Source organism: Corylus avellana, chromosome ca5 (genome assembly GCF_901000735.1).
Source record: "Corylus avellana chromosome ca5, CavTom2PMs-1.0".
Classification (NCBI taxonomy): Eukaryota; Viridiplantae; Streptophyta; class Magnoliopsida; order Fagales; family Betulaceae; genus Corylus; species Corylus avellana.
This window is the reverse complement of record NC_081545.1, coordinates 31415928-31429442: the sequence shown is the minus strand read 5'-3', so window position 1 is coordinate 31429442 and position 13515 is coordinate 31415928. Positions and strand designations below refer to the sequence as shown.

The following is a 13515-nucleotide window of genomic DNA, read 5'->3' as shown; positions in this document are numbered from 1 at the left end:
AGAAAATCACACCTTTTTGTCGAATTCAAGGAGCATTGAAAGATTTCTTTTTTTTTCTTCCTAATGGGGCGTTGGATGAAGCCAGAGGTAAATACCCATCGTGCCTAGCTAATATTTATATCTATCTCAATTTTGATTTGACTCGTACATGTTGTTTATTTTGTGGATTCAGGTGTACCCACTGTTGGCTGCAATGACATTCGTTACAGGGATGTGCACCTTCCAGCTTGTAAGGAACATACTCACCAATCCTGATGTCAGGTACGAAATTCAGATTAAATTTAAGTTTTAAGGGGAACCAAAAAAAAAAAAAAAACAGGTTTTTTTTTTTTCTTATGTGTAATCTTTGGGGGGAATTTGCAGAGTGGACAAATCTCGTCGGAAAATGGGAGTGCTTGACAACAAAGAGGAGGGAGAGAAGTACGCTGAGCATGGGCTCCGCAAGTTCCTTCGAACCCGCCCGCCGGAGATCATGCCTGCCATCAACCACTTCTTCTCGGAAGACAAATGAACACATTACATGAAAATTTATATATTATATTATATTAATCCATGGGAAACATGGATTTTGTAGTTGATGATCATCATAATTTTTCATACCTATTTGTGGTGCCCTGTGTGTGTGTATTTTAGTTCTTTGGGATTCTATATTTCTATTGCCATGGCGAATGGGTCATGGCCAACCTTTTCAGGGAAAAAAATGGAATAAATGATCAATTCAAAATCTTAGCAAGCTAGACAGCCAAAATATGAAACAAATATTCTTTCCTTTTTTTCTTTTTTCTTTTTTTTTTTTTTTTTTTTTTTGGTATAAAGGGGGTCGTAAAATGTTAATAATAGCTAAATGACAAAAAATTGACCAAATAGGATCGTCAAAACCCTACCTAGCCGTTGTGTTGTTTCAACCACTCTTAAATGGACAAATGAGGATGGCTTAAACACTTTCAATGACTAGAGAGGGATAATCTAACCACGCTCATGGCCTTAGGATGTGGCTGATTTGGCCAAATGAAGTGGCTCAATCACCCTCTAATGTTTTTCTAAAAATAAAAATAAATAATTTTTTATATTTTTTGTTATGGGTGACACATGCATATTATAATAAGATTGGCACGGTACTGAGACAATATTTGAAAATTTCGGTTAGAAATTTAGACAGAAGTTAGGTACAATAGCCCATTTATTTTTTTTTCTCACTACCAAAAGCTATAACCAGCTTTGATACAGGAAATGGATCTATTTTGAAATGAAGAAGAGCTATTTAGGTAAAAGGGTGAGATAAAATTGTTTCAATTTTAAAAGATGAAGACACTTTTATTCCAATTTTTATACATTTTTACCTAAATAGCTCTTCTCAATTTTAAATGAAATGAAGATGATATGCCCGAGGGTCTAATTGCAAATCCTTACGAATATGAATATTAATTTTGCATTTATGACCATTATTAATGGCGCATGACAATTCAAATTAAAGCAATCAATGGGTTGACACGAATTATGATTTTTTCCATTTCATTTGAACTGAAAAATATCCCGTTGATTATGGTGGAGAGATATTTTTGTCACCTCAAAAATGAAAAGACAAAAATACTCCTGCTCTATAACTAACTGGATATTATCCAGGTCCTGCCCGGTTGACACATTCCCAAACTTCACCCTAACTACAAATTTACTTACACAATGTCTTTTGTTGCTTCTGAGCATATGCATATTCTATGCTGCAAGTGCTTTTCTGTCTGTTCCTCACGAAGGTTCTGTCGAGTTTCCTATGATTTCTCAGCCAAAACTGAGGAAGCTAGCCCATATTGTTTTGTTGTTGTTCTGTCAAGGGACATCATCCATCTTATACGCATAGCTTTGTTCTTGGAGTATTTTTCTACTCCTGCCAAATGGGTCTTCGGCAGAAGTTGCTTTTGATCACAGCTTCAGTATTTTGCAGCGTTGCCACAGCTTCCTCCATTGGAGAATGCAGGGTTCGTTTGTCCTTTGAATTTTTAGGCTCTTATATATATATATATAGTATTCTTATGGTTTTTAGCTGCAACTGTGAAGCTCCTCACTAATTTCAATGTGTAGCCACTTGATCCATGCTTATCAGATGGAGATTGCCACGCTGGATTCTATTGTTTCTCTTGCCCTCAAGCATTTTCAGGCTCTAGATGTGTTAGATCAACCACTACAAACCAATTCAAGCTCCTGGTAATCTAATCCTTCTCTCTCACACACCCAGAACAATTCATCTTATACTTTCCTAATCACGACCCAGAATAATAATAATAATTATAATTATAATAAAAAATAAAGAAAACTACCATTGTTTTTTCTTCTGATCGGGCATACAAGGCTACTTTTTCAATCGTTATATGCTCCAAATAGTACACTCAGAAATTCCTGTTTTCTTGTGAACAGAATACCTCTCTTCCCTTCAATAAATATGCATTCTTGACAACCCATAATGCTTATGCTATCGAAGGAGAGCCATCTCACACGGGGGTTCCTCGTATTACCTTTACAAATCAAGAAGATAATGTCACTCAACAGCTAAATGTACGATCTTTTATGCAAATGTAGATATTTTGTGCAAAGCTTCTTTTTTTTGTTCTTGTTTGATTAATTTACTTTTTGAACTGCCAAACAAGCACTCTCCTGCAGAATGGAGTTCGCGGGTTAATGCTCGATACCTATGATTTTGAAGGAGATGTATGGTTGTGCCATTCTTCCGGAGGAAAATGCTATGACCACACTGCATTTGTATGTGCATTTTATTGAACTATATATGCCTTTGGAACCAAAAAAAAAAAAAAAAATTAAAGAAACTAAAAAGTGGCATCACATATATTCTTGCAATAATAGGAACCGGCTATAGGCACACTAAAGGAAATTGAAGCTTTCTTATCAGCAAACCCAGCAGAAATAGTCACAGTGATCTTAGAAGACTATGTTCAAGCCCCTAATGGACTGACAAAGGTCTTCACCGATGCCGGGTTGATGAAATTCTGGTTTCCGGTGACGAACATGCCCAAAAATGGTGAAGATTGGCCACTTGTCACGGACATGGTTGCTAATAACCAAAGGCTACTTGTTTTCACTTCAATCAGGTCTAAAGAACAAAGTGAAGGCATTGCATACCAGTGGAATTACATGGTTGAAAATCAGTGTAAGAATTTATATTTATCTCCTTGCATCGTCCTGTAATTTTTCTAATTAATACATATTCTTTCCAATAGGGATATTGGAACTAAGGATTTAACTCAAGAGATTTTGCTAAAGAATGTGTTTTTCTTTATCCGAAACCTAAAATTTGCAGATGGAGATGGTGGAATGCAGGGGGGAAAGTGTCCAAACAGGGCAGAATCATCACCCCTTAATGACAAAACTAAGCCTCTGGTGTTGGTGAATCATTTTTCATCTATCCCCTTTAAGATAACAGCATGTGAACATAACTCGGCGGATCTCATTAACATGCTCCATACTTGTTTTGGAGCGGCCGGCAACCGGTGGGCTAACTTTGTTGCCGTTGATTTTTACAAGGTACCTTCAAATTTCATCTCTTTTTTCATTCATTCTACTTTAGGAGGAGCATATGTTTGGGTTCTTCATTTTGGTAATTTTAATGCAGAGGAGTGAGGGAGGTGGAGCATTTCAAGCTGTGGACACTCTCAATGGGGAGCTCTTGTGTGGTTGTGATGATGTCCATTCATGTGCGGTAAGATCTACAGTTTGCCATTTTTACTATTTTTCTTTTTAACAATGGTTAATTTAAGGGTAAATTGGCATATTCACTTTTTTTTTATTTGCTGATGAAAATCATCATGGGTTTTCTGAAGCTCCACATTGAAACTTTAAGCCCAGTTCAGATCTACTCCTATCATAGGTTGGGCTATCCTAGAAAAGCTCTGTTTGGCCCATGCAAATATTTTTGTAATTGTTTGGGTCGTCTGCACACGGGCTGAATCCCAATTTCTGTTGAGAGCCCACCAAATTGGCAACTTGTTAACTTCTCTGGACTTTTGAGATACAACTAGTTAGCTAAGCCCAATTGCTTTTATCACCATAAATAAAAACATAATTTTATTTATTTTTTATTTTTTTACATGTTCACACAAGAAAAATGAGAGAAGGGATTCGAACTAATGACTTCTGCTTCATGAATTATGGTTCACAGCCAATTGAGCTACCCTTAAGAGTACTATAGTTTTACTATAAATCTCTTATAAATTGAGTAAAAAATTATAATGGTCTAAACATTTTCCTTCCCTTTAATCTTTACAAGGGAAAATTCTAACCATTTTGATTACCTTTATTTTGCAGGCTGGATCAACTTGACGAGCCTGCCCCCCTTTTCAAACTGTAAAAAATGAAGTGAAAATCTAGAATAGTGCGAAATAAAGCAATTAATTATTAAATGTCAAAGCAGCAATGAAATGCCAATTACAAAAGTAGTAATGCAAAAGGTAGCAAACTGAACAACAAAAGAAAAGGCTCTATTTAATATCAATCATTGTTCATGTGTCAAAGCCCATTCAACTGTTACTATATGTTTGCAAATTTCTTAGACTTTAAAAATAAATAAATTAATGTGAATATTAATTCTTTTTATGTCTTGGGACAGCCTGGGAGAAACTTGGCCCATAGGCCATAGCCCATGGGATCCATAATAGAGACCATGCTTCATGTTGGCTACATGGATCCAACTCGAGATATCAATTCTTGGCATCTATCGTTATTTTTCTTATTTTTAATTTTACTCATAGGTGTTGCTATGTATTTATTTTTTACTCTTTTTTTTTATTTTTTTTTTATCAAATTTCTTTATTATTTAATAAATAATAATTTTAAAAAAAAGGTAAAGAAAGGAGGGAGTCAGGGAGGTGTACCAACGGCGACGGCTATACCTGGGCATATACCAACGAGGAGGTGTTAGATTAACCGACGACGTCCCTAACATGAGTGAACAGTGGAGATCGAGAATGAAATAGAAAGGATCTGCACTTGTAATCATCAGTTGCATTGTTAATATCTAGGCTCGCAAATTAGCAAACACAAGATTTTGCGTTTGTAAAATTCTGGTTGTTGATGGGTCTTTGTGTTCTTTTTTTGCTCTCTTCTTATTTCGACTTGGTTTAAGAAAACAAGAAAAAAATAATAATATTTAAAGAAAAATAGAGAATAAAATAAAAAATTTATTAAAGTTTGTATTAAAAAAAAAAAAAAAAAAAGAGTTTTTGGAAAGCTAAAATGCATAATTTTGCTTAAGATCCTCTAAAAGTCTTCTCAAAAAAAAAAAAAAAAAAAAAAAGTCAAAGCTAGTAATTATTAATGGTTAAGTCAATCAACCCGCTAACACATTGCCAAGCTTCAGTTTTAAATTTTTTTTTTTTGAAGTCCCTTCAAAATTACTAATTAAAAAGGGTCATCAAACATCACCTTCAAATTTACTTGCACAAAATGCCTTTTTCTTGGTTGGATAGCGAACCCCTTTTTTTCTTGTTTGTGGGCATATTCTATGCTGCAAGTACCTTTCTGTCTGTTCCTCATGAAAGTTTAGTCGAATTTCCTTTGATTTCTCAGCCTAAGCTGAGGAAACCCATATTATTTTGTTGTTGTTCTGTCAAGGGACATCATCATATACGCATACGGCATACCTTTGTATTATTAGAGCATTTTTCTACTTCTGGCAAATGGGTCTTCGGCAGAACTTCCTTTTGATCACAGCTTCAGTGTTTTTCAGCGTTGCCACAGCTTGCTCCAATGGAGAATGCAAAGTTCGTTTGTCCTTTGAATTTTTTCGGTCATATATATTACCATATATATATACTTTTCTTATGGTTTTTAGCTGTAACTGTGAAGCTCCTGACCACTAGTTTCAATGTGTAGCTACTTGATCCATGCTCATCAGATGGAGATTGCCAAGTTGGACTCTATTGTTTCTCTTGCCCTCAAGGATTTTCAGGCTCTAGATGTGTTAGATCAACCACTACAAACCCATTCAAGCTCCTGGTAATCTAATCCTTTTTCTCTCTCTCTCTCTCTCACACACACACACACACACACGTCATCTTATTAGAATTTTTCAACCCAACAAAGTTTTGATTTAATAGCCTCTCAAATCCTTATCTTCTCCATTTATCCTTCCCACATATATAGTGAATTAAAATACACCTTCCTTGGCTTCTGGGGTAAAGGGTAAAAAGATTCTTGGCTAATATTATGAAAGGATCCATTGGGTAGGACTGTTCATCAATTTTTTCTTCGCAACTTTTTACTTTCTATCCAATCAATGAACATGAAAATTTTACTTTTTGACTTTCTTTTCTTGTTATATAACATGAAAATTATTTGTGAGTAGCTAGCAAATAATTAAGACTACTTTCTCACAAATTCCTTTTTTCTTGTGAACAGAATAACTCTCTTCCCTTCAATAAATATGCGTTCTTGACAACCCATAATGCTTATGCAATCGAAGGAGAGCCATCTCACACGGGGCTTCCTCGGGGTACCGTTACAAATCAAGAAGATAATGTCACTCAACAACTAAACGTACGATCTCTTATGCAAGTGCTGATATTTTGTGCAAATCTTCTTCTTTTTTTCTTGTTGATTTACCTTTGAAACTGCCAAACAAGCACATTCTTCATCTGCAGAATGGAGTTCGCAGCTTAATGCTCGACACGTATGATTTTGAGGGAGATGTATGGTTGTGCCATTCTTTCGGAGGAAAATGCTACGACTTAACTGCATTTGTACGTGCATTTTATCCCCACTAAATAACTTATTGAACTAAAAAGTGGCATCACATATATTCTTGCAATTAGATAACAGAATATTCTATGTGATATGGCGTATATAATAGGAACCGGCTATAGACACACTAAAGGAAATTGAAGCTTTTTTATCAACAAACCCAGCAGAAATCGTCACATTGATCTTAGAAGACTATGTTCAAGCCCCCAATGGACTGACAAAGGTCTTCACCGATGCCGGGTTGATGAAATTCTGGTTTCCGGTGACGAACATGCCCAAAAATGGTCAAGATTGGCCACTTGTCAAGGACATGGTTGCTAATAACCAAAGGCTACTTGTTTTCACTTCGATTAGGTCTAAAGAACAAAGTGAAGGCATTGCATACCAGTGGAACTACATGGTTGAAAATCAGTGTAAGAAGCGTTCATTATTTATTTTTTGTAATTTATTTTTATCTTCTTGCATCGTCATGTAATTTTTCTAATGCAGATCATCATAAGAAAGTTTTAAAAATAAATAAATAAGACCCTAGCTAATTAACTATATTAAAGGATTTTTTAAACTTCCTTTTTTTCTTTTGAGGAGAGGGGCTTGGGTCGGTCTTGCTCGATCTCTAGTACTTATTGAATTATTTAATGTACATGAATTGTATTAGGGTCCCCTATAACTAGGGTGTTTGGATTACACATACAAAGAGACTGCAGGACCTTTCTATTAGAATAGGTAAGTTTCGCATCTCAAGCTACCCAAAATAAGTGGGGTTCACATTTCTTTCTCTAGTTGGTTGGTGAGGATCCTAATTCATTTATTTATTTTACATGTCCGCACAAAAAGGGGATAGTGACCTCTGCTTTGATGAAACATGATCATAGCCAATTAAGTTACTCTTTTATGAATTAGAATCTAGAGAATATTCAGTTAGTTATATTAAAAGAGTATTTTTGTTTTCTCAAAAACTAAAAAGACAATAATACCCCTCAAATAATACCCTAATTCATTTATTGAACTCACATTAAAAGGTCCATTTTATAAGTAATAAATGGTTGCCGTGTAAAGTCTATACATTCGAATAATTGGGTATGACCCAAAAGTCCTTAATTTTTTTTTTTTTTTTTTAATCAATGAATGTGCCATTTACTTATTCCGAAACCTAAAATTTGCAGATGGAGATGGTGGAATGCAGGGGGGGAAGTGTCCAAACAGGGCAGAATCATCACCCCTTAATGACAAAACCAAGTCTTTGGTGTTGGTGAATTATTTTGCATCCATTCCCTTTAAGATAACAGCATGTGAACAAAACTCGGCGGATCTCATCAACATGCTCCATACTTGTTTTGGTGCTGCCGGCAACCGGTGGGCTAACTTTGTCGCCGTCGATTTTTACAAGGTACCTTTAAATTCCCACCCTTGTTTCATTCATTCTATTTTAGCAGGAGCATTATTTTATTTTATTTTTTATTTTTGGTAATTTAATGCAGAGGAGTGAGGGAGGTGGATCATTTCAAGCCGTCGACACTCTCAATGGGGAGCTCTTGTGTGGCTGTGATGATGTCCATGCATGTGTGGTATGATCTACTATTTGCCATTTTTACTACTTTTTTTTTAAAAAAAAAAATGTTTTTAACATATCTTTTTTTTACCATAGGCCGGGCTGTCCTAAGAGCAGCCCAGCTTGCCCCATGAAAATAGTTTTGCCATGGTTTGGGTCGTCCGCACACAGGCTGAACCCTACTTCTTGTTCAGAGCCCATCAGATTGGCAACTTTTTATGTTGGACTTTTGAGATAGAATATAGAGCTGGCACCCATTTTATCACACCACACATAACTGACGTGGCATAAGCTAAATAAAGGTAGAAATTTTTGTTTTTTTTAAGTGTCCATTTAACTCATGCCATGTCAACTAGTGTGTAATAAAATGAGTGTGAAAAATAAAATTATTCGTTAATAAAGATAGTACAAGTTTTTTACAAATTGAAGTGTTAATTCACTTGGCATTTACAACACTAGCCACTAAATAATTAAATTTAATTGTGGCTGACATAATAATTTCAGTTTATAAACCTACGTGACACTTACCACGTCAGCTACTAAATAATTAAGTTTAATTGTGGCTGACATAGCAGTACTATATATATAGACTTTTGCACTGATTTGTAAAGAAATTAAATACCCCAAACATTTTCCTAACTTTAATCCTCATGGGGGGAAATTCTAACCATTTTGATTTCCTTTATTTTGCAGCCTGGATCATCTTCAGAAGCTTGCACTCCATGAGCTTGGCACTCCCTGAAAATTAACACTTCGTACAGTAAAACCTATCCCTTACCCCAATTACGTAGCTCAACACAATATTCAATCCTATATAATTGTAAAAAATAAAGAAATAAATTATTCAATTTCAAAGCAGCAATGAAATATCAACTCTATTTTGTGACCTAAAAAATGTAAGAAATTATTTACAGGAAGCAAATAAAGTAACAAAAGTAACTCGGAGTCTTGGATGATACACAAAATGCAGATAGGGCAAAAGGTAGCAATCACTGTTCATATTTCAAAGCCCATTCAACTGTTTACTATACGTTTGAAAATTTCTTAGATTTTTTTTTTCCTAGTTTTTTTCGTGTGAATGTTAACTCTTTCCATGTATGGGTATAGTTATTATGTCTTGGCCCAGATTGGATAGAAAATTGGCCCATGGGGATCCATAGTAGGCTTAGTAGCCCATGCTTAATGTTGGGTACATGGATCCAACTCGGGATTGCTCTTGCAATATATCATTATTTTACTAATTATAGGTGTTGGTATGTAGTTTTATCAAAGTTCTTTATTCATTTAATATTGTGGAATCTGTCTTAAATACTGTTATTTTAATAACAGTATCTATACTGTAATTTAATCAACGATCAATATTGAATTTTAAAATTTATTTACTTTTAGAAGCTTCTAATAAGAGAGAAAATGAAGAGACATTTTGTGAAATTTAATCTTAACCGTTGATTAAACTACAGCATACAGCATATAAGCTGGATCCGTAAAATAACAGCATGTAAGGCAGATTCATCCAGTGATAATTCATTGCATTAATGCTATAATTAATCTTTCAATGTTATTGGCAGTCAAAGTTAAACTGCCCAAGAAGGACGGTCTTAAGAATCTAAGATACCTATGCTTTGGTTTGTTTATCAGAAAAGAATAAAAGGATAATAATAAGCTACGCAACAGGTAATCCTCCCCTAGTCCACCTCAAAAAACAATTGGATGAGGTGCTTGCATGAATGCACGTGCAGTGCACACAAAACAATATCTACTTATTCCGATTATATATATATAGTGATTATTGCAGCTGGCAGCAACATATTTATATACACGTCATTTGGGATTGTTATTTAGGACTATTACTTCGTCGTAGTAATTCTATTTTGCACAATTACAATTGTTATTGCAATGTAACCCGACCAATCTCCATATGAGAATGTAAAGTGTAAACTTGGGTCGGGTGGTGGGCCTAAATTCCGAACTCTAGTAGGCCAAGCAAGCCTATTAGCTAGCTACTCATATTGCTAAGGGAAGCACGACATATACTAGCTACTCATATTGCTAAGGGAAGCACGACATATATGATATTACCCTTCCAACATACCAAATGTCTCGTTATTCCTAGCAAGGAATTAGGTGATACCCTTAACCTGTCATTAATCTGGTAACAATCGTAACTTACTAGGAAATAAGAAATTCAGTGTCATTAATCCGCTAGGAGTGTACGTACCTCCCAACAGGCGATATTTAGCAGAAAGTGTACTTCATTAGCTACAGGACGCAACTTAAAGGTCACACTCGATCAGTATTGCAACATATCAAAAGACGACACCTAGCTCACTACAAAAAATCTTGTGACCAGTAATGACACATTAATAACATGTGTGCGGCGTGTTACTAATTTGGATGTTACTAAATTTCTATTAGTAACATGTCAGAAATTGACACATCACTAAAGTTTAGTACTAAACGTGTTAATCAATTTGACACGTTACTAAAAATGGCACATTACTAAAGTTTAAAAAATTAGTAAAAATTTATTTCCGAAATTTGGACGAGTAGTGCTCCTAGGCCTGCAAGTTTTGTGTTTTTTTCATTAAAAAGAATTTCAAAGCCTTTACTATGATTCCAAGCCAAACTCTTGTTGCTTTCTGTTGGTCTCGAATCTCGGTTGAAATTTAAAACTGCCTAACCGCTTTGAAAGCGGTTAGTAAAAACCGCTAACTGCCTAGACAGTTGCGGTTAGCGATTAGTGGGTTTTGAAAATCCGCTAACCGCTTTTTTTAAAATAATATATATATATAAGTCATGAGTTTATGAACTTTTTTTGGTTGATTGAAATGGGCCTCAAGCTTCAAGTTCAACCATGTTGGTTCTTTTGGTTGCTTGTGAGTTTATGAACTTGTTTGTGTTTTATTTTATTTCTATGTGTGAGTTTATGAACTTGTTTGAGTTTATGTATAAGACTACAAGTGAAGTGATGATTTTGTTGTAATTTTATTTGTATATTATATGATGTGTAGATTTGTAGAAGGTGGCCAACAAGATTTTGATATATAACAATTTTTAATGCTAAAATGGCCATGAACAAAAAAAAAAAAAAAAAAAAAACCGTTTAAAATGAGCAAAAAAAATGTTTAAAGTGAGCCCAAAATCGGTCAAAAAAAAATCCCAAAAAATGCCCAAAAAAGCGGTTATCCCAAAGCGGTTAGCCGCTACCCGGTTAGCGGAGGCAGTTAGTAAAAATTACTAACCGCTTAGGCGGTTGCGGTTAGCGATTTTAGCCACTAACTGCTAACCGCAACCGCTATTTCACCCCTACATTTCCCCCACGGTCTCTGCCTTACTCCTCTATAGTGTCTTGGGTTAACAATACTCATGTAATTAAGAAAAGAAACTAAACAAGTTGCAAATAATTAATTAATTTGAAAGAGATAAAATGATCAGAAAAATCAACCATAAAAATCAGAGAAATTACCCATTAGAGAATTCGATATATGTTTGTTCCCCAAGTGGATTCAACCTGAAAAATTGAACTAAACTAACCAGAAAATCAGATCTAGAAAAATTTCAAACACCCAAACCCAGCGAAAAAAAATTTCTTCTCTTTTTCATTTTCTTCTTATCTTCTCTTCTTTTTCTCTTATCCTTTTCTTTTTCTTCTTCCCATTTGAGAGAAGACGGAGCTGCCAATGGGGGTATACTAGGCGTGAGAGCAAAAGAGGGAAAAAGAGAGGAAGAAAAAGAAAGAAAAAGTGTGGCAGGGAGGAAGAAAAAAGAGGGAAGAAGAAAGAAAAGAGAGAAAAAGGGAAGCAGCTGGCGCATGTTTCCAATGCCCATTGGTAGCGTGTCAAACTTAAGTAACTTTGGCACGTTACTAAAGTTTTTTTTTTTTTTTTTTTTTTGAATTTATTATTATTATTTTTTTCAGTTTTCGAATTGGTAACGTGTCAAATTTGACATATTACCATTTAGTAACGTATTACAAATTGACATGTTACTAAAAAATTTAGTAACGTGGTGAAAAATAATGAACAATACACACGTTACTAGTACTACATTTTTTTATAGTGGCTATGATCGTACGGGAAAAAACAAATCTCTAAGCTTACTCTCCAACTCTTTTGCAAGCACTGATGATCTGAAGATGGTCGCGTGATCATCTACATCACCATAATATAAATATGTAATCTTAATCAATCAGAATGATTTATTTTTCTTCCTATTTAATTTGTATGGTGGAACTCAAGAAGCAAAACAATGCTGTACGTTTTTGGAATTAGGTGTTTTACTAGTTATTGAGGCAGCATCTTAAAGCATGAGGGAGGTTGCCAACTTGCCAGGCTTTAATATGAAAGAAAAATCTTAGGTCAGGGAGGCCCTATTAATATTACTCATTATTCTTTCACCGCATGGCTTATATATGATAAAAAAAATAAAATATTTATTATCTATTTTTCATAAATTATTTTATCGATTTAGTTAAATCAGTTCAATCAGAAGCAGTATTTCCACGTTGTTGCAAGAAAAGCAGTATCTAATCGAGGAGGAGGCCTAAAGATTTCTGATTTGGTCTAAAAGATTCTTCACACCATAAATTAGAGAGAAAAAAGTAGCGGCATTCATGTGGTGGATGCATGATAAAAACTTCTTTAAGCCGCCGCTGTGTTGTAATCCAATCATATAGAAATGATATGGATCGATATATCACTGTCTGTCTTCACCGACTAGATGAATATAGACGCACTCATGAGTCACGGATCATGAACCAGGACACAAGAGCTGCAGTCAAAAAGTTGATGCTCCAAACTTAGTCAAAAAATTAGGTCCCGTGGTTTCAGACTCTTGACTATTGACTAATTACACAGTACCCAGTAAGTCGTGCTAAGTGGCATAATAATTTTCCCATGTATATATATGATCATCGATCTGAATTGAAGCATGTGAGTAGGTAGATTAGGAGGTATCTAACACATGCTACCAATAGAAAAATGTAAATATATTCTGATTATAGTACTCTTAATTAATTAGCATTAATTAGATTATTTATATCAGATCTACATGAATAACCAAATATTACTTTCCCTACCAACATGCTCTTCATGTTGCTTTGTGCGATCGAGAATAATGGGCTTCATGTTATTGGTGCATTTTTTAAACATATATATTATATAAATCATGCATGTGTGTCTGCGAGAGAGAAAGAGATGGTGTGCCTTGATATTCCTATATGA

The 13515-nt window shown here is 34.8% G+C and overlaps 3 protein-coding genes across 4 annotated transcripts; all 3 read left to right on the top strand.

The window, feature by feature from the left end:
- LOC132183432 (uncharacterized) lies at window positions 1-708 on the top strand. Its single transcript, XM_059596868.1, has 3 exons — window positions 1-87; window positions 173-261; window positions 364-708. Exons 1-3 carry the CDS (start codon window positions 64-66, stop codon window positions 509-511), a joined length of 261 nt encoding a protein of 86 aa, XP_059452851.1. The 5' UTR covers window positions 1-63; the 3' UTR covers window positions 512-708.
- A 1136-nt stretch (window positions 709-1844) lies between these two features.
- Window positions 1845-4599, top strand: LOC132182549 (PI-PLC X domain-containing protein At5g67130-like). 2 transcript variants are annotated; one of them, XM_059595828.1, is made up of 8 exons: window positions 1845-1973; window positions 2077-2199; window positions 2410-2547; window positions 2653-2751; window positions 2854-3157; window positions 3308-3531; window positions 3620-3706; window positions 4312-4599. In XM_059595828.1, exons 1-8 carry the CDS (start codon window positions 1890-1892, stop codon window positions 4324-4326), a joined length of 1074 nt encoding a protein of 357 aa, XP_059451811.1. In that variant the 5' UTR covers window positions 1845-1889; the 3' UTR covers window positions 4327-4599. The 2 variants fall into 2 exon arrangements, with proteins under 2 accessions (XP_059451811.1, XP_059451812.1); XM_059595829.1 differs by having other exon boundaries at window positions 1931-1973; window positions 2099-2199.
- Window positions 4600-5497: 898 nt separating this feature from the next.
- On the top strand, window positions 5498-9459 carry LOC132182599 (PI-PLC X domain-containing protein At5g67130-like). The gene is made up of 8 exons (XM_059595888.1): window positions 5498-5765; window positions 5878-6000; window positions 6403-6540; window positions 6645-6743; window positions 6854-7157; window positions 7908-8131; window positions 8223-8309; window positions 8987-9459. Exons 1-8 carry the CDS (start codon window positions 5682-5684, stop codon window positions 9017-9019), a joined length of 1092 nt encoding a protein of 363 aa, XP_059451871.1. The 5' UTR covers window positions 5498-5681; the 3' UTR covers window positions 9020-9459.
- Window positions 9460-13515: the final 4056 nt, after the last annotated feature.

What these genes read in the sequence shown, in the direction of transcription:
- LOC132182599 (XM_059595888.1), top strand. Translation starts at nt 5,682, where the DNA reads ATGGGTCTTCGGCAGAACTTCCTTTTGATCACAGCTTCAGTGTTTTTC. An exon ending in CAAACCCATTCAAGCTCCTG is followed by an intron (nt 6,001 to 6,402) that starts GTAATCTAATCC and finishes TCTTGTGAACAG; the next exon opens with AATAACTCTCTTCCCTTCAA. An exon ending in ATGTCACTCAACAACTAAAC is followed by an intron (nt 6,541 to 6,644) that starts GTACGATCTCTT and finishes CTTCATCTGCAG; the next exon opens with AATGGAGTTCGCAGCTTAAT.
- LOC132183432 (XM_059596868.1), top strand. Translation starts at nt 64, where the DNA reads ATGGGGCGTTGGATGAAGCCAGAG. An exon ending in GGCGTTGGATGAAGCCAGAG is followed by an intron (nt 88 to 172) that starts GTAAATACCCAT and finishes TTGTGGATTCAG; the next exon opens with GTGTACCCACTGTTGGCTGC. An exon ending in CTCACCAATCCTGATGTCAG is followed by an intron (nt 262 to 363) that starts GTACGAAATTCA and finishes GGGAATTTGCAG; the next exon opens with AGTGGACAAATCTCGTCGGA.
- LOC132182549 (XM_059595828.1), top strand. Translation starts at nt 1,890, where the DNA reads ATGGGTCTTCGGCAGAAGTTGCTTTTGATCACAGCTTCAGTATTTTGC. An exon ending in CAAACCAATTCAAGCTCCTG is followed by an intron (nt 2,200 to 2,409) that starts GTAATCTAATCC and finishes TCTTGTGAACAG; the next exon opens with AATACCTCTCTTCCCTTCAA. An exon ending in GCTATGACCACACTGCATTT is followed by an intron (nt 2,752 to 2,853) that starts GTATGTGCATTT and finishes TTGCAATAATAG; the next exon opens with GAACCGGCTATAGGCACACT.